Below are 26123 nucleotides of genomic sequence, written 5' to 3'. Positions count from 1 at the left end.
TAAGCTCTAAAAGCTATAAAAATCCAGGTGAAATTATGTGCCAGATCATTCCTGCACTTGAGGAAATGGTTTCCAAGTGTCATCAGAGGTGGATCCCTACGGCTGAGACTCCAAGCCAGATGCTGGCCATAGTCATGGCTGGAAAATGATTTGAAAATGCGTGGATAAGGGCTCGAACCTTGCTGAGGTTTGTTGCTGGAATTAAAAACAAAATCAAACAGGGATCAGTAAGCACTCAGGGCTGCAGAGGAATGGGGGCTCGGGTGCTTGTACCATGGGCGATCCCAGGTCCGTTTTGCCCGATGTGCATGACGTGACCATGGCAATCCGCTACTTGAACCAGTATTTCCCGTTCCTCCTTGTTCTGCAGCAGGATGCCCACAAGGATTTGTGTCAATCTGAGAAAGCTAGTTTTGTGTGTAAGTTGTCTCGTACAGAGCACAGTGTGCACCATGTATTACAAAATAGATTTGTCTGTAAACGATGCTGACCTTTATCATGGTGCGGTCTGCTAGAAAAGAATGCCCTGAGGAGACATACTCCACCGAGTAGACAACACTGCAATTTCTGTAATTTGCGTGTGGTATTTCTGACTTAGGAAAGGCTAAGCCATTTCAGTGCTGTCGCTCCCCGTCAGACACCTTAACGCCTTCTTGTCCAGGCTCTGGCTGGTAATGTGCTCTAAGCCAAATTATTTCGATAGGGATGGATGTGTAGAGCATAGCTCTCCCATGAAGAACTCCAGTATTGCTGTTTCCTTTGTCTGGAGTTGATGGGGTTCTTCACACCACTGACTTGTCTGCTATGAGCAGAAAGGCCACATGCAAGCTGTCATTGATGTGACATGCGTTGTGGTGTGGACCATCTTATAAACCCTTTTGTGTGTGCATCTTTTAGCCCCAAAGCAATACCTTTACCCATCATGGTTCATAGCTCTCTGTCACCATGGTGTTTTGGCACTGTGTTTGCAACACTGCAAACAATGAAATACAAAAAAGTCCTGCTCTGCCTGTGGAGAGGTGGAAGCATTTTCTTAAGGTCTGTGGGAAAAGTGTTCATGAAGAAACAGGTCTTTCAGCAGATTTGATGGTGGCAAGGACATCGGTATTGGTAAAAATCATCCGTTGGACTGTGGTGGTGCTTGAGGGCCATTCCTGGACTAAAATCCTTTAGTAGTAATCTCTGTAGAAAAATAAAACATAATTTTGCCATTACTGTGTTGGCAAAGTTACTTTGCCAACGTACTGTGTCCCCTCCTGCTCTCCTTCAGGAAGCTCTTCCAGAGCATTCAGTCAGCCATTGAAATATCTTTTCTTCCATCCCCTTGGACTTGTTAAACCTCTTGTGTCTGACAGCCATTTTTGAAATAACTGAGTCTAGTAGAAAGGTGAATGCTCCTTGGGATAGCATAAGCTTAGTTTAGTGTAAGATTTTTTTATGTTAGTAACAAAACCTGTTCTTGGATACCCTACAGAGAGGGAAACCAGCACAGGCTGAAATACTGTGGTGTGATGCAGCACACGGATGTTTGATCAACCCACAGTGAGAATGAAACTAGGCAGCGAGCCCAGTTTCTTTGTGAACTCTTTGGTCAGAGACAGGAAAGGCAAATATGCTCACCGGGAGTCAAGGTAGTGATCAAGTCTTTTTGTTTCCTTTCTGGGAACTGGAAACCATCCCACCTGACTCAAGACATCATTGCAATAGGATATCTGCCCTCAAATGGTTAAGTACTGATGCTTATCTGAGATATTTCCCTCTTCTGGGGAATGTGTTAAGCACTAAATGATGCATGAGCCCTGTTGGAGGGAAGTGTAACATTCTGTATGAAACTGTACACAGACTATTTATTTTTCACTGATGATTTTATTCCGGTAGCCAGGTGTGGTTCCAGGCTAACCTGGCATGTTAAGCAGGCCCCCAAGCAAAGCAGTCATTTGCCTTCCTCTAAACAAACATATCTTCTAATTACTGTTTTAAAGGTGATCTCACATAGGAAGAAGCAATAGCAAATAATTATGTAGGGTGGGACACATGTCAAACTGGCACTGGAGTGAAAAAAATGTCTTGAAGTTGTAATGACTTGTCTTTATACTTGGCATGCTGCTTTGCTTTCCCCAAAATTAGTAAGATCTTGGGTGAGATATTTCCTAGGAAAGATTGTTATCTTAGGGTTCAGTGTCTGTCCAAATTGAAAAAAAAAAAAGGTGGTTTTCTCACCAGTTTGTCTCTGCTTTATGTTTTTTTGCTTTTATTATTTGCTTTTTGCCATGCATATTTTTAACAGGTGAGCGCGTGTGATGTCAGCTGGGGATTGAACAGGACTGTCCTGTGGTAGAGGCAGAAGGTGCTGTAGCCCGAGGTACAAAAACCCATCTCTGCAGCAGGGTTGTGAGAGGCTCTTAACCACACAGGGGCTGCAGAAGGGATCCAGAACAGGCAGTCATCAGAGAGTTGTATCTCAAGGAATGCACAATCAAGACCAACCAAAATCTCTTCGTAATTAAGATTGCAGTCAACTTTCATTATAAAGCCCAACTTTTGGTCCTCTCTTCTCCCCCTGGTCACAGCTTGCAAAATTTAGTTGGCCTTGAAGATGACATATTTATTTTGAAATAGGCTGCATAGATTTCTGCATTGTGAACGGGAAATTAATCCAATTCATTTTTAGTAACAGACCACTAGACAAGTTGCCAAGTAGTTGAACACTTCTGTGTGTTCTTCTGAATTGCCATCCTTTACCTTTACTGTGCCACTGGTAGCGAATCTGGGCGAGTTATGGGCCCTGGGCAACGTCATTCTCTGCTCTCCTCCAGGCAGGATAATAATGACAGCAGCTTCAATTCGAGCTGGCTTTTTTATTCCATGTGTTGACCAGCAAGATTAGAAGATCTCCCGTACAGCATGTTGGAGAAGGTGGCTGCGTAGTTACTCTGTATTATTTATCAAATGTCTCTAAGAATTCCCCAAATGCTCTTTATCCTTTCACTTAAAAAAAATCTGAAATTATTTAATCAAAAATCAGTTACATTATTAAATGAGATTGCTGTCTAGTTATCTATGTTGAGGTTGTTTCCCTCTTATTTGTGTGAACATTTTCTGTCATTTTGATTATGCATTTTGTGTTTATAAAACCCTTTTCCTCACACTCTGAAAGGAAATCAGCATGCCTGAAAATAGCAACCTGTTAGGAAACATCCCAACATTCAAGATCTCTGCAGTCTGTATTACTAACAGAGAGAGAATAAAGATTTCATCAAAAGTCCCTGTCATCTGATTGTTGTTCCACGTTTCAGCAAAACACGTGTAATATTAGCAGTGACTGCAGCCACAGCATGGCAGTGTGTCCAGGAACAGGGCACGTGTATCAACACTTGAGATACCAACCCAGACAGATACTCAGTAAAGAGCACAGAAATATAAAGAAAAGAGAATTGGAAAAAAGACTTTTTTAACTGTACTGCACTGTATGTATCAGTGCAGTTCACCACCAGAAACCTGTTTAAATTTCAGAAAACGAACAGTTTAAAGAATTTCCTTGCGTTAGATTTCAGTCAGAGCCTTCTTCATTCAGACTCTTCCAAGGTGGTGATTTATTCTTCATCTGAAAATATTTTAGTTTCATTGGAATGAACTGTAGCATGCTTCAGCTAGCGGTACTTTGAGTTTGCACAGTAAAACGTTTCAGCCTCTGTAATGGCAATAAACAGTGACTTTTACCAATGCACGTTCCCTTTTCTACTTGGGATTGCTTGTGATACGGCAAGAATTGTACACAGCCTGAGGGACGTAGCTGTTGTTTGTATGAATATCATGCACAGCTGAGTTTACGTATTTGATATACTCCTGTCTGACTCCAAGGAGATAAATGAAATTAAGTTCTCAGAAGGGAATTAATTAAACCATGAAACAATGGCAAAGATAAGGCACTATAGGAGAAAATGTCCTGGAATAAACAGGGAGTGGAGGGAGCTCTCAGTGGAGAAACACAGGTTTCCTTAGCTCTTAGACTAGCAAAGCTTAAACTTCTCAAAATGAATATGAGAACCAAAGCGACTGCTACAGATCTGACAGTCCTGGCTTTGAGGAGAGAAGGCACAGGCTGGTTGGGTAACGGTGTTGTCAAGAAATCACCATCAGAGACAGGTGCTGGGAAGAAGATCTGCGAGGTGGGTTAGATCCAGGCTTCAGCCTTTTCGCTTGCTTGCCACAGACCTTTTGGGAGGTAAGTGATTTCCTACAATCAGTGGCCACAGAAAAAAGGCTGAGCGGTGCCAAAAATAGAGGGACCATCTGTGTGAAGGTGCCTGGAATACAAGGACTGTGCACATTAGAGTCGTAAGGCAAGAGAGTTTGGCCAACACTCTTCAGCCCAGGGAAGGATGAAAGAAGTGCTTGGCAAAGTGCACTGGCTGCTGACGTGAATTTATTTCTTCTAAAGTTGAGCAAATTCCAATCCCTGAAATCTGCCTTTGTAGTGACTGAGGCAACAGATTTTTTATTATTTTGCCTGACCTTTAGTTAACAAATAATAAATGCTACTACAAGGAAATACTGGCTCACCTTCCTTTTAAATAATCTAATAGCATAACTTGTTTGTTGAGAGAATCAGGCTCTAAATCTCTTCCTAGTTACATTAATTTTACATTTTTTTAATTTTTTTGACTTCAACAAGGTTGTTTCTGAATTAAAATCTAACTGAATGTAATCAGCTATTAGCATGAGCAGCTTGCAAACCGTGCCAGTGGGATGCTGAATGTTTTTTATGTGTATCAGCCAGAGCATGTGGAAACTCATGACTGTGAGAAGCAATCACATATTTTCTGTACAAATGCCTGAAACTAGCTGTTGTACCATCTTACCAGGTCCATATGAGCCGTGGATCCCTAAAGAGATGGATATTCATAGAATCATACAGAGCTTTGGGTTGGAAGGGACTTTTAGAGGTCATCTAGCCCAACCCCTCTGCAGTGAGCAGGGATATCTTCAACTAGATCAAGTTGCTCAGAGCCCTATCTAACCTGGCCTTGAATGTTTCCAGGGATGGGGCCACCACTACCTCTCTGGAGAATCTGTTCCAGTGTTTCACCACCCTCATGGTAAAAAATTTCTTACTTATTATATTGCTTGGTTTGCCATTGGATGAAAGATGACATCATGGTTGGCACTATGTATGGGGGGGATCCTCTTTATCAAACAGTCTATTTAGTCATACAGAATCCTTAGAAGCTATTTAAGTTTAAAATACGTCTTAGTCTTAAAAAGTGAAATGATATTGTAAAATGTGTAACAGACCCAATTTCAGTGGCATTCACCTGGAAATCGTGGGTCTCTGTGTTAGAAATCCATGAATATTTGGCTAAAAAAGATCAAGCTGTAGGTGAGATACCTTAAGATAGCTGGGAGTGGATGGTCATGATGAGGGACAGGGAAGCAGGCACTTCTGTATCAACTCTGGACCATGATTTGAAGCTCAATAAAGACAACAGTCTCTTGATTTCAGCTGTTGGCATCACTCCCTGCTATGGATGGACACTTCATCCACAACACCACTCAGCCTGTTTGTAAAATGGTGGAAAGTAAATCCTGTTTGAAACAGAGGATTAAGGTAGTCATGGGGCTTCAGTGAGCAGAGAGGGTGTACACACATCTGTCCTCTGGTTTTATACTGCAAACCATCACCACAATGCCTGAGTAATGAGTCAGCTAGGCTAGGAATTGCCAGGTCTCTGGCAAACTTAATGGAGGTATTAATCACCTTGCTTTTGGGGTTATAAAATACAGTTCATACACATCCCTGTTTGATGTTTGGTAGCTAATTTTAGATTTCTATGTTTGAAAGTTCTTTTTAATATTTTTTGCGGGTGACCTGAGTAAGCAGGAAAGCAAGGAGACATTTTAGTCTTGGCAGAGCTTGGCAGCGTTTGCCAGACAGTCACGTTCTAGCTTTTTCTAACCACCTTTACAAATGCTTTCCATAGCTAGTGTCCTCAGCAGACACGTACATGGACGAACTCTGGGACTAGGAAGCACTTTATGCAGCGGGTGGATTCATCCTGGGAGGCAGCTAACAGTTATTTTCAGGAGGCAAACTCCTTCCTCGGGGTTTCTGCAAGGGAGAGGAAATTTTCAAAAAGCGCTGTGCTTGCAGTCTGCTGAGTCAGCATATGCTCAGGTTGCTCTGCTTAGGCCCTGTTCCCCAGACCCTGTTCTCGCATATCCCTCTCAATGCCTGCTGAGAGAGGTCTCAGTTCATTTCCAGGGCCGCAGTTCCCTCCCTTGGTGAAGTTTTCCACTTTCGAGGGCCATTTCTACTTTAATCAACTGAAAGTTGAATTCCTTTGGACCATTAGACATCTGTGTTCTTCCTCCCAAGGGGACTGTTATTCTGGTAAAAAAGAGGTGGAGGTTGTTTATCTGCAGAGATCTTTGGCCAAGTCCCACCTTCAAACTGCAGCATTGTTGTATGGAAGGAAAAGAAAACTCTGAGAGCGCCAGGGTAGGATGCAGATTGTCTTAATGTGGTCCAAGGCCTGCGGAAATTATCCGTGGAGAGAGCTGGAAACCTGAGAGCAGGCCTCCAGAAAGTCAAAATGTTGGATGGACATTTGCCTAGTAGGCAAAGGCAGTGCCTGAGCTCCTGTCCCTCTCTGGAGCTTGGAGACCTACCTGTGGGCAACACCTTAGCTGCCTCTGTTCATCCTGGAGCCAGACCCTACAGCCCTTTCTAGAGGTGGGTATGCAGCTGAAAGGGGCTTACTGCTTGTGGTTGTGTGCTCCCTACCTGGTGGGGACACACGGCCAGATGATGAGACAATTGGCAGCTCACAAGTCCCATCTTCTGGGTGGCTTTGCTGCCTGCAAGGAGGCTAATGAACCTCCTGGGTTTAGGTATTTTCATGCCTTCCTAATGAATGTAGCACCAGGAGTGCAGGACTCAAGGGTCAGAAGGAGACCATGCCATGGTGTGATCATGTAGTTGGGACTTGGAGCAAGGAGAACTTTGTTCTGGCCTGCTCCGTAGCTATATCCTCTGCCTTATAGACATCAGATTAGCAGCAGAAAGATTTCTGATAGCTAAAAGGTGTTCAAATGTGGTGCAAAAATTGTTCATGGCACAGGGAAACAAGTGGTATGAGAGACAAATGCAGGCAGGTAAGAGAGCACATGAAAACAGGCAGATTATTAGAATCATAGCATGGTTTAGGTTGGAAGGGACCTTTAAGATCATGTAGTCTGACACCTCTGCCATGGGCAGGGACATACAAGACTGGCTAATACATCTTATCACCTTTCAGAAAGGCTTTTAAGAGCCTACAGGGGTTGTGAGGAGGGCTGTAGTGATGGTCACCCTGAAGATAAGGAACAGCTCTGAAACGTGTGGACATCCAGTGAGTGTAACAGGTAGCATAAATGTACTTGTTTGGAAACCTAGTTCTTTTCTTGATGAGCATCACCACCTTGTTAGAGGCGAGAGCTGAGTGTTCAGTGAGATAGGTAAGATGGGGGTAGGCTAAGAAGGTCATTAAAGATCGAGAGAAATGTGGGAATGGATAGCATAAGAGCCAATGGATAGTGCATAGAAACGCACAGTCAAAAACATGGACTAGGAAATGTGCTTTGCTACGGTGTGAGTGAACGAAAAAGGCCGGAGAGGAGGAGATTGCAGTAGCTGAAACGTGCATGTTTGAGAATCTTTCCTTTCCTTTCTCTTATTCCTGATTGCTCCCCTGAGCAGGGTCTCACAGGCAGCACAAATGGAAGCACAAGCCTTTGGAAACTGTATGTGACCCATAGTCATTACATGGCATGGCTAGCACTAATGGCAGCTGCAGGGATGACTTGTGTACACGAGACAGCCTGCTGTGAAGAAGAAAAGAACTTTCTGCCTTGAGGTGGTCTTCTGACAAAGAGTAAATGGATGGGGAGGTGGCAGCTGAAGAAAATAAGACATAAAAACAAAAAACTAAAATGCAAACAGACCTGGAGGCACCGAGTAATAATTAGACTAATGTGAGATTAATTTTAAGTGTTTTAACCATTCATGCTGAGTGGTTAAGTGCTGTGAGATTTGACAACTCTGATTATCTACTCAGAAGTGTATTTATGCCTGTCAAAAGCAAAATGACATGTTAGAAACAGAGCCTCACCTTCCCCACCCATATCTGATATGTAGTTTTTAAAGCATAATTCAACAGTCTGTATTAATCAGGATGGTAAGAGTGAATTGTGTCTGAATCAAGCACATGCATGACGGATGCAATATTAATTACTCAGCAGATTGTGTACGTGGAATTATGACTATGTCACTGTACCGGTATTCCAGACCCGGTTTCAGGTCGCTGAAACCTGTCTACATCTCACAGTCTGCCTCTCCCTTGCCATGCACATTATGGTGTCATCAGAACCAGCACAGAGGTACTACCACTCCATCATGGTGTGGGCCAGCTCTAGTGGGAATAAGGACACAAGGTTTGGTTATCCTATCGTTTAACTTTAGATATCTACAAGTGCCTGTCCTTGAAGTAAGAACTGTCATTCTTCTGCCCATTCCAACCAACTGGCTCCTCTCAGTTCTGTCTTTCAGAAAGATATATAAGGTGACACAGAGACATTCCTTGGTGTCTGGTATCTCTGGAAATTTCTGGCTGGTTTCTTGACTACTGTTTGTGCCTCTCAGTGTGCCTGTTAGTTGGCATGAAGTCACACACCGAAGCCCAAACCCATTTTGGAAAAGCGGATTCGTGATTTTTTTTTCCTAAATATTTCCAAAGTATTTTTCAGAATGTTTGCTCGTGGCTTGTGCCAGCCTGAAGCCTGAGCATGTTTCCATGCTAACTCCAGCTCCCTTTGAAACGCTCATAACTTCTTAAACAAATTCCATTGGCTTTGCAAGCTTTCATTTTTGGTCCTGGCTCAAAGGTGGATTTTTTTAAAGGGTGAGAACAGTGTTTCCAGTCACACTTCAGAGCTATGTGAGTGGGAAGAAATGTACTTTTTTCTGTATGCTTGATATGAGGGTCATGATTTCATAATGAAAAATGGTTGAAGTTAGGAGGTTAATGGAAACTCAGAGCTGAAGCATTAACTCAGCAGGTAGCTTCCTCTCTCTTATGGTCCTATTGAGAACACACAAATGTCCTCCTGACTGGAGGAAATTATTATTTGCATCAAATCTGTTGTTATTTTAAAATCCCACTGGAACACAGAGTAACATGGTAATGCAGTAATAGACAAGTTGAAGTAGAACTAGGTGGATACAGCAACAAAACAGGGCAAAAAGGACAGGATGTGGGGATGCAACTCCAATGCAATCTAGAGTTAAACTTGAAGGGGCATTGCACAGGAGAGAGTGAAACCTGAGATGACACATAATTGATATGGACCTGTGCAATTCTAGGTTTTAAGCTTAGGCGCAAATTAGGAGTTGCGTAGGAACATCTGTGCCTGTATTTGTGTTGCATTTAGAATTGAGATATTCTCTAAATTTTATTCCAAACCCAGCTCTTGAGAGATCACCAGATCGCAGATGATAAGACCCGTGAGAATGTGTACATTCATTTAGAAATGAACTTCTAACCTCTGAAGTTTGTGATGCTAATCACATCACTGGTTCCTTTCACAGCAGTTTTTACTTATTGTGCTCAGCATCTATGAAGCACTAAAATATTTGCAATTTGTGACAAGGCATTGAATTTGTTGACACCACATAAAGCTGAAGTAATGATAAAAAAGAGGTGAGTTTGGTAACTGTTTCATCAAGTGTTGCAAACAAATGCATTGTTCCAATGAAGAATACAATAGGCAGGAGTGAGTGCTGTAAAATCACACCCCTTGCTTTGTATGTTTTTTTTTTTTTTCATTGGGGGGGGGGAGAAGCCATGTGTTGAGTAGCCTCAGAGTCTGAGCTGGAGAACGCCTTCTTCCCAAACACATCCTCCACCCAGCTCAAAATTGATGCATCCCTTGTGAAGCAAGATTTGTTGTATTAGGGGCCTTCCAGCATCATCCTGACAAGCTCTATTGGCAGATGCGCTTCAAAAAGGATACAGCTTAAATCATAGAATCATAGAATTCAGTATTCTTTGTGGTGAACAAGACAGCTTTTAGCACAGCAGAGGAGAGGGTGATGTTACCAGAATGCCCTGTGTCTGTCCACTCTATGGCTGTATTTAGTACCGTTTATTTTAGACTTCATCTAATAACTACCTTTCATTCTAAATACTTCAAATTAATTAGATGTATTGCTTAGGAAAAAGTGAGTCACTGTATGTGACTTGTATGTGTGACTTGGCTGCATAAAATATTAGAAATCTATAGCACTGTAGTTGATAAGTCAGTTGGTTAGAAAACATTCTCTTGAATGCCATGAAACAACCCACTTTTTCATACTGATTTATTCTTAGTTGAGTGATTGGAAACAAGGAATTGACAAAGATAAATCTGCTATCATTGTCCTTTGAAATACATTTCTAAACTCTAGTTTTCAAAGTATTTTCATTCCTGTTTCTACTTCATCATGACATGCAAAAAGTCAATGGATAGTGGTAAAACCTAGAATAATGGAGAAAACCCCCACATGTCATTGCAATATTGCTCTTTAGCCCAACTGTTCCTACAGTTAGATATGCATTTATTTTACATGAAGGATTTGATGTCTTCTAACATCTAATTTGATGTCTGCTTCTTACTGTCAGAAGTATTGGCATTGTTAACCTCCATGCTCTGGAGCAGGACAGTGCCGCAGTGACATATTTAAGAAACATAAATGCCATCTGCAGTGGTTATTAGGGGTTTAAAACTAGGAAAGATTCCAGGCTTCCAGCTCTTTAGTGCCTATATCACCTTTAGAAATAATTTGGAGAATTATTTTTAAGATATTTAATTATCTGAAGATACCCAGGAGGATATTTGGAAGTGTTTTGATGCTTAGTTGCTGTAGGAAGTTACTTGCATCATAAGGTACCTAATAATCTTTAGGAGTCTGGTCCTTGACTACTAAGTGAGTGTTTATAAAAATTTTACTTCCGTGTCATGGGAAAAGAGGGAACTGCAATTTATAGTACTCTTTACTGGGCAGGTAGCTGCAAGTATAGGTCTGTCTTCTGGTTTAAACTCCTCTGTTACGTCCCCAAAGACACTTTGGGGACGTTTGTGAATCCAGGTTTCTCTCTCCTAAAAATAGAAACCTATACATAGGGTCCCTGTGCTCCACAGTAATACAAGTAACAAGAATAAATGAACTTCAACACTATTGAATTTTTAATTTGACCCCCTTTATAATATCCTTTGTAAAACTGGGGAGATGATTAACTTTCTCAGACCTATTCTCAGCTGGTTAAAAACCAATTAGCTGTTATACACAAGCCAAATGCATTCTTATTAGCAAGGATTTCTGCTAATTATGTTGTTCTGGTTAAATGACTTTTCTGCCACTTGGTGTGTCAAGTTCAGGTCTACTTTGGACTCTACAGCGATGCTGCCAAGATTTGAATCCAGTCAAGTCAGACCCCCAGCAGTGTTGCCAGATGAAAGATTTCATGTTTTGGCCCAGCCGAATTATGCCACATTAATTCTGCCCATTGCTGGTAGTTTTCTTTCTCTCCTCTCCCTCTGCTTCTTTGCTGACGACCACGTGCAAAGCAAGCCCAATAGCAGTGGAAGTAGAAGGTGTATTTTTGTCTCCAGTATCTGGGAAGATTGAAGATAAAACAAGCTTGAACATCAGCAGCCTTCACTTAAGCTTTAAAATGGCAGGTTCAGTTGCAGAGGACTGCAGCTGCATTTTCCTCTGTCATTACCGGCTGTGCAAAGGAGTGGCTCCAGGACATTGAGTAGTCCTACTGCTTTCACACAGGTGTCAGGAGAATTGAATCGGCCTTTGAGTTTGGCTTTCTCTGCACTGTGATTGAGGACAGTAACTCATAATGAACACAGAGAGGTTCGGTTGTCCTCTGAGATCAGTCCCCCGCTGTGCAGAGCTTTGCCACTCTACTCCTATGGTATAGGGTGTCTATGACTCACCCGAGGGCTATTGGCACTTCCCACAGGCAACTGGGGGAGCAGTCGTCTGTGTAGGAGTGTCCTAATACAGTGATGATGAAACGTGGAAACCTGCCTAGCCTCTTACTTATCCTTCTGTCTTTCTCAATAAGTAAAATAAATTGGCTTCCCAGTAGCTTGATAGGAAGGAGAGGGTTTTCTGGCAGGTTGCTGCTGATGGGTTTGTCATGCAGCTCATCCCTGCAGAGCAAGCGTTTGAATCAGACCGCTGCTGAGATGCTGGCTAAGGATTGCCCAGGAGCCCTGAGAGAGCTGTGCTCCAGCACGCTTGTCTGCAGGGCCCCGCTGATCCATGGGCACGTGGCCATGGTGCCAGCCCAGTGGGCAGGGTGCAGGTAAGCATAAATGATGCACAGTGGTCCTCATGGCACAAAGACATCATGGCTTGATCAAGACTTAAACCCACGCATGCTAGGAGAAGCAAAGTGATTATTATTATACCCCCTGCACCCATAGGGTCTCCCACCACTTTTGAAGAGCATTTGCTGTTCGTCACTGAAGGAGACAACTGCAACTGGCCAAATCTGGCACAGTTGGCCTCTAGCATGGCATGGAGGAACAGTAATGGGCTTTAATTATCACGTACACATTCAAGCTAATGGGACTCATTCAAGGCTTGTGATTTTCTGGGCTGCCCAACAGTAACACGTGATAGCCCGACCTGCAGAGCTGAGCATGCAAAGGACGCATCAACTTCATCAGAGCGCCAAAAGCTTATCATCAGGGTGTCATTTGTGCTTGGTTGCCCATTTGCTTTTCCACTTCTCTTGTGGACAAAATGCAGTTTTGAGGCATAAACCTCGTTGGATCTGACTTTAGAGCATATCCCTGCTTCATGCTGTGGGCTAAAGTGTTCTTTTGGTTACATCGCTGTCCTCTGAGTACATAAATGATCTTCACACTTGTGCAGTTACTTGTGCTTATCATCAGCAGTATAGGTGCACTTCACCCGTAGCTAGGGTAACCCAATAGCTGAGGATCCTGTACAAGCCACAGCTGGGAGTCCCACCTCTGTAACATCTCTTGGGTGATAGCTACATTTATTTCCCATATGGTGGAATGAAATACTTAGTTTTGTTACATCTTTCAGTCCTGCACTCACCCAAATAGCCAGTTATCCACATTTTTGTGTAACTTCTCTATACAGGTTTGTGGGTGGTATAGAATTCACCCTTCATTAGTACGTATTCAAACCAGTGAAGGAGGTAATAGTAGAAAACAACATCCCTGTGTCTGTGTCAAATGAGTATTTCACGGATGGCAGAGCTTTCTTTTCACAAGTGTAGTATCTGCTGCCAGGTTTCAGATATAACTGAAAGTGTGTGTACATACTGCACTCATCTGAGAACCAGGAGGCTACAAAAAGAGCATTATACCAGTTATTCAGCTCTTGATTCTCTGTAAACTAATAAGAGCTCCTCATTTTGTGAGACAAGGCACAGGGATAGTTGTTCTGCCCGCAGCCAGATCACCCTTCCAAGAGTGTCAGTCTTCCCTTTAGGGGAATGTTTTTCAAGGGTTTTGCAAATAGGGCCTCCTTTTTAGTTCATCTGTTGTTGCTGAAACCCCTTCAGAGCAATCCACCTCAGCCCAGGAGCTGCTCACCACCTTTAATTACATGTAGCTCCTCCCGTCTCCCAGGCAAGGGAGTGGGAATCAGCTGTAATTATTGGCTGCACATGTAAATCCACACTCCTCCACACTGGAAAAACAGGGCTGCTGCCAACAACTAAAAGATGGATCACTGGTTTTGGCTGAGACAAATCCTTGCAGCCACTACTTTTATCTTTTTCACCTTTAATAATTAATTCATCATTAATATTTGTTTTGATGTGTTTCAAATTAAACAGTCTGGAGGTTTTTGCTCAAGATTTGCAAGCTTTTTTGAACACTGCCAATTGGGATCCACTGCTTGGAAACCGTCATTCTGATGGCTTGGTCTGCTTCTCATGTGGAAATCAAAGATACTCCTGAAATCAGGGATGGCACTGACGCAGGGATATTCTTGTTGCCTTAAATGGGCTGTGGATCCTACTGTAGGAACCCAAGCATTTCAGAAGGTTGTTTGGTCCTAGTCTTCCTGCTGGAGCTGTGTTATTGTAATAGAAGACACAGAACTTGAATTCCCTTTTTTTTTTAAAGGTTACTTAGCAGCCTTCACATGAAAATGCTTGAGACAAGTGGACACAAGGTCGGCACCTACCTACAGGTGTGCAATCTAGGAATCCCTCATTTTTATGCTCTAAGTGCCTGTATTCATTTGTTACGCTTGTAAGTTCCACCAGTGCCTAGCGAAAACCCATGCATCTGTGCCGGAGACATTCAGCCTTTGTCCGAGCTCTGTTGTGATCTGGATAGCAGGCAGAACAGGGCATAACCTCAGCCTGTGTCTCAGGGAAGCAATGAGCCTTTGGGCTCACTCGTTGCGTGCTTAATGGACCCAGCAGCACGCCCAGTACAACAGCTGGAGTCAGCTGTTGTTCCAGAAACATCAGGATGCTGCCTCCAGCATCCCTTTTGCACCGTGCCTGATGGTTAGGAAGTACCTCCAGGAGGAAAATACACGTGCTCTGCACCTGAGGAGGTTCATGCATCTCTCTCCCCTTCCCAGGAGGGAACCAAGCTATTTTTTAAGATGAGCAAACAGTCTCTCCTTCTTCAAGCTGCACTACTGTGCAGAGTGGTGCAGGAAGGCATGCCATCACGCAGACTGCAAGTGGCCCTGGCAGTGAAGGAGCCAGACCAGTCTCCACTCACAGGATCTGGAGAAATTAGAAAAGAAGGATTACACTGCCAGGGAGTACAACACAAGGTAGCTCACGGATCAGAAATTGCAAGGTGTATGAGGGTAGGTTTTGTCACAGCCAGTTACAGTGTTACACTACTGCTTCACTACACAGCTCAGGTTTCCAGCTGCAAAATGTCTCCAACTTGACATTATCACCATGAAATCTCATGAGAATATCTTATGAACATGGTATGTAAGGCTGGCATTCATGATAGAAGACATACAGTGCTAGGGAAGAAAGGCCATTTAAATTGTGAGAAAGATTTCTGAGCCTTTGCCCTTGAGTAACAGGAGATCACAGAGGTGATGGGTAGGGTCTAAAAGATGGAATGGAGAGATCAAGTTGTATATGTGTGAGGTCTCCTGACACCTCCCCATCCTTCCTCCTCTGTGCAGTGGGTTATACGCCCATGTGTGCCCCAGAGGAGGCAGCTGCATTGACAGCAGAATCACTCAGCATCCTGCTAGAACACCAACTCAGGACAATTCCCATCCTGGCTCATTTCTTTGTATATAGAAAACTACATGTCAAATTGAAGCATTAAATCCTGAAATAAGTAAAGCAGCAAAAAAACGTTCATTTAAATATCATCGTCATCTTGTAAGGCTAGTAGGAATGGGTCTTTTGGTGGACATCTGTCTCTCTCCTAAATTTTGGCTGCCTCTGCTTTCTTCAGACACCTGCTCTGAGCCACTTGCTACCAGCACTGGGGCTTTTTATCACAGTCTCCAGTCACAGCTGAGGGAAGGTGTGTGAAATGATTCATCCCTCCACGCTTGCCTTTGTGTCCCATCTTCTAGGGCATCCAGGGTCTTCCTCTTCTAGCCAGTTTTCCAAAGCAGACAGAACTGTATGATGAGATTTCCTATCTTCTCTAATTAACCTGGCAGAAGCATAGATGTCTTGAAGATATTAGTGAAGATATTCATTTCCTTCATGTGTTGTGAGCAGTCTGTGGTTTGGAGACCATACATGACCCCAGAGTTCAACTCCTTGGGCTTTCAGCCACAGAGATTTACCTAATCTGGCCAGGCAATCAGCGTATAGGCACTGAACCATCTGGCTTTGAGCTGGAATTAGCTCTCCCTTGGCCAGTCATTAGATCAAGCAAGGTGAGATGGGCAATGTGGGTGGGAACAAAAGGTATCGTGGTGGTAGGAGATCAGAGGAGGTCAAAAATGCCATCTGGCCATGAGACAGCACTATTTCTACCTTTCTGCTCATAAATACAAGTTCTCTTTCATTTTTAATGCAAGGGAATATTCAGTACTAAATCCAGTAAACCTCCTTGGCTTGAATTAGAAATAGTGTGGCCAGCAGGAGTAGGGAGTTGATCATCCCCCTGTACTTGGCACTGGTGAGGCCGCACTGTGTTGAGTTTTGGCCCCCTCACTATGAGAAAGACATTGAGGTGCTGGAGCGTGTCCAGAGAGGAGCAAAGAGGCTGGTGAAGGATCTAGAGAACAAGTCTTATGAGGAGCAGCTGAGGGAACTGGGATTGTTTAGTCTGGAGAAGAGGAGGCTGAGGGGGGCCCTTATCGCTCTCTACAACCAGCTGAAAGGAGGTTGTAGTGAGGCAGGTGTTGGTCTCTTCTCCCGAGTAACTAGTGATAGGACGAGAGGAAATGGCCTCAAGTTGCATCAGGGGAGGTTTAAATTGGATATTAGGATAGATTTCTTTGCTGAAAGGGTTGTCGAGCATAGGAACAGGCTACCCAGGGAGGTGGTTCAGTCACCATCCGTGGAGGTACGAGCAGGGTATTGAGGTACAAACAGGGTGTGGGAGGCATGTGTGTCTACATCTGTGTCTACATCTGTGCAGCACTTAGGGACATGGTTTAGTGGTGGGCTTGGCCGTGTTAGGTTAACAGTTGGACTCGACGGTCTTAAAGGTCCTTGCCAACCTAAATGGTTCTAGGATTCCTCTAGCTCTTTTCAATAAGCAAATGAAGGGTATAACTTCAAAAAGGCAGCACTCTAAATGCGGTAGGAGGGAAAAGCAGATGTTTTGTCTTTGTAAACTCTGTAGAGCCACCTTCGCTAAGAATAACTGACATCTGGCTGGTTTCGTTCACATCTCTGCTCTGTGTCTAGTTGAGGTTTCACAAAGTTTCACATTATTTGCATGTGTGTTTGTGAGTGAGAGAGAGGGAGACCACTGATCTGAGATGGTAGAGACCAAAGCCCTTTCTGTAGCCGCGGAAGCTGTCACCACTGCAGTACCATGTACTTGTTGGCTGGGGGGGGAGGCGGAGGAGGAACAGTGTGTTGGATAAGAAGTAGTAGAAGTTGATCTTGGTGGCCGTTCAACCATCCACCTTTCTTCTAAACCTGTCTCCAAAGATGTTCATTTCAGGGAAGGGTGGTTGGCTTGATGATAGGAATCTGGTAGCTTTTTATTTACCATAGGCTGCCGAACCCTCAGATGATAGTAATCAAGAGTACTATCCCCATGTTGGCATAAGCATTTTTAAATTTATGATCTTCCAACTAGGAAATTCACTTTTTTATGCAAAATAAAATGAAATCAACCAACCCCCTTTTTTTTCCCCTCCGCAAACTTTATTGCAAGCAGCTCCAGCCTATGCAGTTCAGGCTTGCTTCTTGTGAACTGCTTGGGGCCACTTCTCCTGGCTACTTGGAGTCATTGTACAGCGCTTTCAGTAGACTATTTTCTAATTATGCAGTGGTGGTATAAAAGGCATTCCTGTTGAGTGACCTGAAATCATCAAGGAGACAAAAGGTTTCAGTCTGAGATGTAAAATCCCACAAGACAGTTTGTGCCCTGTTTGAGGGGGAAAGGTCTGCTATGAAGTCACCTTTTACAAGATACAAGATACCAGAGAGCTGATGGATGAGAAAGACCTGATAAATATACCAACTGTGCAAAAAAAATATCTTGAACTGGAGCTTACATTTCTTCTTTTCACACCAGAAAGTCCACGTGGGAGGGAAACCTGGACGATGGGAGAAGTGTCATGCTGAACTCTGCTCATGTAAATAACAGTGAAGCTATATGGGGAATATCCATCTGTAAAATACCCGTCTTGGAGGATGTTTGGGGGCTATGGGAAAAGAAAGGGAGGGGTTAGAGTTAGAGGTGTGGTACCTCACATCATTCATGTCTGGTTGGTTTTCAAAGGTCCTGATTATAAGAGGCCTTGCATCAAGGTAAGGCACTACACGTGCCATGGGCAGCATCAGTATTTGAAGGTTTTTCCAGACCAGGAGTGGTGGCCAGAGCTCTGCTGCAGTCAGCCAGCCATTTCCAGGACAGCCATCAGTTTCCTTCCCTCTACAAATCTTTGCCATCTCTCTTATGCTGTTCCTCTCTTAGCAGACTTGTCGTGTTTTCCCCTTGGGAGCAGGCTGGTTTGTTCACATGAGTTCTCACATCATTATGAGCCATCCTGAAGATTTTTTGGTAGTTTTCTTTCATGTGGAAAGCAATCTGATACGATCACGCTGTGTGAATATGTGAGAGACTATCCTAATATCTGTTGAGATTACTGGCTTGTTCCAATCCAATAAGGCAGCTGAGAAGAGGTAAGTTTTTAGTGTCCTCCAGAGCATGAGCTGTGATTTAAACACTTCCCTTGGCCAACTGGTAAATTCATCAAGCCCAGTAACCCTGTTCTGCTGGCAAAACTCTCTGCAGGGTGTATGTGGAAATAACATTTATTCGCAAAGACATTGGGTTACTCAAAGCTACAAATCCTTACAGACTTAGGCTTTGTTAGTTCTGGCTTTCACAAAATTACTTGTGCTTTCTTGTGGCATTTTATCAGTGACATGTGCTGTTCCTGGCGGTGCAGCATTAAATGTCATGTCTTGCAAATGTAACACTGACTCAGAAAGAGTTGTTACGGAGGGAACCTGCCCTATTTAAATGGCTCCCATGTTTGCCCAAGGTTTTTGTACAGTATTCTTCTAACCGATCCTAGTTTTCAGTATTAAATATAATAGATGTTAATATAAGTGATTCAATCATAGTTTGTAGCATGTTTTTGCAGCTGGAATGTTTAACATGCTCTCCTGACAGCTCGACAGCCAAAGCAACAGCAAAATCTGGGTCCTCTCTTTTATCCATGCAGAGTGCTACCCCTCTAATTAATGATCCGTGGCAATATGCAACCAGTGTTCTTTCAGCTCTTTGACCTCTGGGATACTCAGGAGCCGGCAGAGATGCACAGGAAGCTCACTCATTAAAGGATTTAGTTTCCCTTATTGTCCATCAACTTCTGTATTTTAATCCTTTGCTTCTCAGAAGCAATCTCCAGCCAAAGCCCAAAGAATACAGTGATTTTTCTTTTTGTTTTTGGAGAATGTTGAAGTGAGTTTTACCCATCAGGGCTAGTTCTGGACCTATGGGGCTTGTGCCCTTCTGGTGGAAGTGAGTAGGATGTGGCGGCTCTGTGCTGGCCAGTGGCAAGGGTGGATTTTAGCATCACTGAAGTGCCACACCACGTACTCATCACTGCTCCAACACCGCAAGCACACCCAGTTTGGCGTGATGAAACTGTCACGTAAGGCCAAATGGCACTCCTGGACAAGTTGGGTCTTGTTTCGGGGATGGGTCTCAGCTCCTTCAAAGGCAGACATTTCTGTGTTACAGCAGCTCTGGATGCTGTAGCAGTCAGGGAAAAGCGGCAATTCCCCTATAAATGCTCTTGCGCAACAACTCCACAGCAAGCAAAGGGGACTGGTGTGTGCTTGGTGCTCTGCAACAGATCAAATACTCTCCCGTCAGCCCTTGTTTGCACAGCTGCCATGCTCGTAAAAGTCACCCAAAGTCGTTGGTTGCCCGGTTCAGTTTACTCCTTTGAGTCTTGGTTGGCAATTTGCTCATATGTTATAATATTGCTCAGCTTGCAAGATTGCCTCCATTCATTTGTGTTGCCAACACTTTTGTAACAGCACACGGTCAGAATCACAGGCCTGAAAGGTTGGAGGGGAAACCTGATAACTTTGCATGCTTGCATCAAGCCTTGTGGCTCGTGTCTGCCTGTGGCACGGCATCCAAACCAGCACTGCCCTCAAAATGGTGAATCCATCCTTTTCCTTCATAGTTTCTTACCAGGACTAATCACTCTTCATGGACTTTTGTATACTTAAATTTCCCTGATTCTCACTGCTAGATTTATTTTCCTCTTCTTTGTCCCCTGGATTGCAGCATCTCATGGGCCTTGTAGAGTGAAGTCTTAAGTGAATTGGTTAAAGTATTTGCCTCTCTTTATTTGTATTTTTATTTGTAGACATCTTCTTTCTGTTGAACGGCCTGAGAATATTCATGGAAATGAACAAAGCAGCAGTGTCTGGAGGTAGCTTCTGCCCGTTGTGTCACAGATGGGGGTATTGGCAAGGACACATTGGGGTATGGAAGATGGCAAGCAGCACCTGGGATTTGCCAGGAAGGAGGGAGGGCATCAGGGAAAATAGCAAGTGTGATGAAGGGGAGGTTAAAAGGGTGGTAAGGGAGATTTCCTTAGCTGGATGTTTCCTTGTTCATAACAATTTATATAATCTAATCTAATTGGCTTTAACCAAGCTATGTTTTGATGTTCACTTTCAGGGCTTTTTTTGTTTCTTAGGAAACAATTTGTGAGAACTGCTGTCACCCCAGTCCATGTCCATGTCCCCTCTGCTACAGCCATAATGTTGCATCATCACATACTATGACAATATCGATGTGTTGCTTTGTGCAGAGTTAATCCAGGGCAGGTTTATCTATTGCAGCCTGGGAGACACACATTGGGAGAGGGAGAGGCTGGAGAGGGGGGACAGAGGGAAGAAAAAGGCTGCAGAGAAGTGAGGTTAAGATCCTCTCACTGAGATGGAAAGAAGAAGGGATTGGAATAATATGGTCCGTTGGTTAAGATAATACTCTGGGGTCAGGGGATCTGGTTTCTTGGCACAGTCTGCTCCCTCCTCTCATGCGATTACAGAAAAACTTCCATCTTTTCTGCATGCCGCTTCCGCTTTTGTAAAATGGGAGCAACACCTTTTAAAAAAAATAAATCCTGGCAGATCTTGAGGAGACCAGATAGTCCGGTGAGTATTTCTGCTAAGAGAGATCACCGGTGGGGCTGCGTGGAGGCATTTGAAGGCTTAGCAGAATGAATCCTCTGAACCTTTGAGATTCACTCAGTGCATCTGGGGGGGGATAAAAGCAGAGTTAATTAAGCCATTCCCAAATCCCTCCTGATCCATGACCATCAAGCAGCTGCTGCTGCACAGTGCTTACCTCGGCTCTTGATGTACCCAATCATCCATGCAAGCCAGAAGTGTCTGTCTGTCTGTTACCTGCATGTCTGGCACCTCCAGTCTGCTCACAGAGGAGTGGGACAAACTTGTCCCAGTCCCGTTGGCCTTTGTGGTATCGACAAAATGCTGTAAGGATACTGCACCCAATCTCCCAAATCACAGAGAGTTATTGTAATGAACACTGTTTAGCCTTGAAGGTCAATTATTGGGTATCAGGGCTGTAGGTGATTGCTTGCCCATGCTTTAAAGTGAAGAAAGGAGCTGCTGCTGGCTGCAGTGACCTCTGCTGGGAAGCCCACGGCCGCTCCGGTCCAGCTTCAGAGACACAACCCGCAACTCGATCTAAACCATAGGTTTCTCCCCAAGTGATTTCCATCAATTGTTCTTTTTTAAATTTTGAATTTCATTTTCCCTTAAATAGCTTGTCATTTGAGAGTCCGTCTGAGTAGGGAAATGCTGTGCAGGTCAAGCTGCATGATTTGCAGGCGTGTGATGTATGCTTCACTGAGAATGCTAAACACTGTGTAATGCCACGATTAAAGCCCTGCTGGTCTTGGGGAGGCTGAGGCAAAGTGGAAAAAAATGTCTCCTTCCTGTCTCAGCAAGCCCTTCAAGTGCAGCAGCCATTGGCAGTTGGAGAGGCGGGTGTGCACGGGCATCACCTCCCAAAGGGACTTCTCCTCCCAAATACCCTCATCCCTATGGGGATGGCTCCCTTTGTACTTTGGGGGTGATTCAGCTTCTTCTTCTGCCTTCTTCCCCGTTATATTTTGTATTCCCTGTCTCCTTAAATCCCACGTGCTCACATCCTGCATCTGATTGCAAAGAGGGGCAGCTTAGCTCAGTACAGAGGACCATGCAGTGGTAGGACTAAACCCTTTCTCCCCGCTTCACTTCAGAACTGAGCACCTTCATCCGCCTTCAGAGAGCACCGCGGCGCAGTGCCCGTTTGGTTTGCAAATCAGAAAGGGGAGAGGGTCTTGCGGCAGCCCTCAGCGTGCAGCGTTGCGTGTCGGAATGAGCTGTTTTCTGGCCTCTGCTCCCTGGCTGTTTGCCTTTGTGGGTAACCCACCCGTCAGCCCGGTGTGTGACAGTTAGATGTTGCTGGCAGCTGTCTCAGAGGGGCTTAGCTTGGTTTGGAGAACTTCTGAGGTTCCCAGAAATAGAAATGCAAAGTATTAATATGTGCATGGTAAAAATGTATGACAGACTACGTTGGAGGCTTTCAACTGATAATGCTATAGTAGATTATTTGTGTTAAAACTACCTTCTTGATCATGATGGGATGAGGTACACAAATGATGATGTGAATGTGCATGTGCATAAAGGAAAACGGGTAAACACATATAATATTTTTTATTAAAAGTAACTAATTTCTTGAAGTGTCATTTGTAGCATACCTTCAACTAAAATAAACAACTCAAAAACATCCTTGTCCTAACTGCAACCCTTCAGGGACCAGGCACTAGACCTGCACCAGCAAAATAAAGGTTTCCAAATGTGTGCTGTGTAAAGCCGCGCAGGTGGTGTATAGGTGTCTTGTTGTTAATATTAAGAACTTACTTTGTGATGCTGTCTACCTGGAAATGTTGCTAAAATATCATGGGATTTTCCAGATATTTTAGTGGAGTGAGATGCCTACTCATGTTTTTGTTGTTCTGACATCCTGTAGTGTGTTATATTTGAGTTCACTTATTGTTGATGTTAATTTCCTGTGTGTGAAGGTCTTTAAGTGAATGCAGCTTTTGATGACTGATTATGGACGTAAATTCAGGTCAGTCACAATCTTTCCAGTGAATTCAGAGGAAATTGGGTTAGTCTGCATTCTTACGGGAAAGATCCTGCCAGGCACAGGGGACCTTCCGCTCTCAGCATCTTCACACAGACATTAGGGCACTTGGGACCGTTGAGAATGAGGTTCTGACACTTGATTAAGCATCTTAATTAAGCTACTTGAACCTTGAAACACGTAGAGAGTTTTGCATTTTCTGACAATGCACTTTTACTTTCTTTCTGAATGTCTCCATCTGTTGTTTAACTAGTGGTCTCTGCTTAGCACGTCCCAGGCTTCTCTTGCTCTTAAAACAACTGTGTGCAACTCGTATAATTAATATTTTGCCCCTGCAGTTGTACTGGTAGTCCCTTTAGGGTTTGCAAAAGTTAAATGTATGCTTTGGAAATTATTTGTAAGCATTTAAGGAGCAAATCCAGAGAGGCATTGCTCTGAGTAGTTAATTAGATGTATGCTTGTAGAGATGATTTTTCTCTTTAAAGCTAGCATTTTGACAAGAGGCTTAGTGGGAATGATTGGTGGGAATGGTGAGGGTGTAGAAAACCCACGAAGATGCTTGGAGCCGTTGCACAGAAACCGCACAGTGCTTAATAATGCTGCAGGGAAATTCAGGTGTCCAGAGCAGGTGTGACGTTGGAGCAGGGTGAATTTAGTGGGAAGGAGCTTGGGGCTGTCGTACAACTGCTGCCTGCCTGTGCCAGCTTCTGTGTGGGGGCAGATCCCTGCCTTCTCACTGCCAGTCCGCACCCTGCCTCTGTCACCACCTCGCACCCTGCTTTGCTGCTGTCCTGAGACCTCCAGCCAACCATCTTCATGCATCTGACACGGGAACTGTAAACCTCTAATGCCCCAGATACTTAACCCTTAAATATTTTGGCTTCAGAGAGGACTGAAGGAATTTTCTGTGAGTAATAACAGTATTCTGGGCTGTGAAGCACTCCTCGCTGTTTACATTGGTCAAGATCATATTTTATGATGTTGAATAAAGCACTGACAAGTAGTGTCTAACTAAAAATAGCTTTATGTTCTGCAGCCACGTAAAAAAATAAAAATCAGTATTTCATCTTATCTTACGTTTTTTCAGGATCAAGCATGAAAATATAGTTGCCCTGGAAGACATCTATGAGAGTCCGAACCATTTATATCTGGTCATGCAATTGTAAGTACTGAACCTGATGATGTTTTTGTGTCAAAATTGCCAGCCGTTCTTGTTCTGGTTTTGTTCTGTAACCCAAAAGATGGGATCTGTGGGAGGTATTAGTCTTGTGTGCTGCAGTCTGCAAAATCCTCAGAACGTGGTTAAAACCACATGTCCAGCCATGATGGGCTGGGTTGTTGTGAAATTGGAAACTGGAGTGTTTTACGAATAGCCTCACCCAAATCAAACCAGAGTGGAGACGAGATGTTAAGGGGATCAGAACTGGCTCTGTACATATGGGGTAGCCATGATTTAGTTCTCTGTGACTCAACAGATAACTGGTCTGTACTGAGCAAGAGGTGATCCGAGATGCCACCATGTGAACGGGTGCTGGATTTGAAAAAACGTGTCGTCCTTGTCTCAGTGGCAGTGGTAGCTCATACCACTGTTCCTTGACACATCGCTCTCATCAGAGCCCCTCTTCTTCCCCATTTTCCCCCTCTGAGCCTGAGAAGATCAGGATCCCACCAGGTACATGGTACACTGTGGCTGATCTGGTCCTCCCATCACATCCACCTGGCAGGGAAGTGACAGTTAGATACTCATACTGCTTTTTTTTTTTTTCTCCTTCTGAAATCAATTAAAAAACATGATATGAAGGTAAAATTTGCTCTTAACCAGCTCCAGTCTCTCTCTTTTTCAATTATGAGGTCACCTCAAGCAAGAGCAGAGCAGACAGGGCAGAAGGATAAATCACAGCTGGGACGAGCCATATGTGTCATAAAGAAGTGTGGAGCATCTGATAGAGGCAGCTTTGGGGTTAAACACTCCATGGGAAGCCTGTTGGTCCCTTGTCTGTTGGTAATGTCCAGGCACAGAGATGTCATTAGAAGCTGTTCTGTTCACAGTGTGGGAAGAATAGTGCCCTGTACATTTTTAATCTGTTTTTGTAGCCCTAAATTTCAGCCCAGTGTGCTGCAAAAGGATGTGCACAGGAACATCAGTGTCATACAAATTCCAACGAACCAGCTGGGTTGTGGGAAGTACCAATTTCATGACCAATTGATTTACAAATACTTATTTTTGTTTAATCTCTTTAGAAAGAAAAAAATAAATCAGTCTTACTCCTACTTATGACTAGCTTGTTTAATGTGGTGTATCCCTCACTTTTCTAAATTTCTTACATCCAGATCTTTGGGTTATCTGAAATGTAGGTCTGTAATTGCAGGTGACATTGAATATATATTAGTATAAATTTCTACTCACACACAATTCAACACCTACTAAGGAATTATTTGTTCTATTATAGCTGTATTTGTAAACCCAGACAAGTAATTTCCTGAGGGCCAAGCATTTAGCTATTCCAGAGGGGGACAGCTTCGCTGATGCCCACCGGGGTGAGATGCCCAGCTGAAGTCAGCAGCCAGGAACCCATCTGCAGCATTTGGGTTTGCAGCTCTGAGCACTCCCCAGCCCCGACGAGGAGCTGCACCTGTGTTACGAGGTAGACCGAAACATGCTGCATAGAAATGCATTGAACTGAATCTGCCAGGGAGCAGAATTGATGCTTTGTATCATTCCTATTAAGAAAAAGCAGGAAAAATATTCCAGAACTACAGGGTCATTTTATTTGCATATGGGCACACACTTGAATGCAATCAAGTGACAGCACTGTAACAAATTCACACTCATGCAGAGAGCCTGTGTGACGAACTTCATGTGTGCTCTTGATCTGCCTCAGCTGTGGGGTACAGCATGTTAGCTTAAGCTTATTTTATTAAAGTCATTTGATGTTGTGCCAAGCCGTTGCTTTTAGCCCTCCTTGCTGCTGCGAATCAGAGAAGGCTGTGCTGTCCTTCACTCTCCACAGAGTATTTCCAGGGAATAACCTTTCTGTGCTGTCTTGGAAAAGGGTTGTGTCTCCCAAGGTGGAGTGGCCCACCTGGACAAGGTCCTGTGCAGCCTGCTGTAGGTGACCCTGCTTCAGCAGGAGGGTTGGACTAGATGACCCACAGAGGTCCCTTCCAACCCCTAACATTCTGTGATTCTATGACAAGGTGGCCAGGTACTCACCCTC

General features: G+C 43.8%; 1 protein-coding gene across 4 annotated transcripts in view; it reads left to right on the top strand.

Moving 5' to 3' along the window:
* The window catches only part of CAMK1D (calcium/calmodulin dependent protein kinase ID), a 228829-nt gene that overhangs the window by 114436 nt on the left and 88270 nt on the right, over nucleotides 1-26123 (top strand). For all 4 annotated transcript variants that reach the window (XM_075428202.1, XM_075428200.1, XM_075428199.1 and 1 more), the window contains exon 3: nucleotides 23993-24067. In XM_075428202.1, coding sequence (XP_075284317.1) covers nucleotides 23993-24067 — 75 coding nt within the window. The remainder of the gene's footprint in view (nucleotides 1-23992; nucleotides 24068-26123) is intronic.

Source organism: Opisthocomus hoazin, chromosome 8 (genome assembly GCF_030867145.1).
Source record: "Opisthocomus hoazin isolate bOpiHoa1 chromosome 8, bOpiHoa1.hap1, whole genome shotgun sequence".
NCBI lineage: Eukaryota > Metazoa > Chordata > Aves > Opisthocomiformes > Opisthocomidae > Opisthocomus > Opisthocomus hoazin.
Note: the sequence above shows the minus strand (reverse complement) of the source record. Positions and strands in the feature narration are given on the sequence as shown.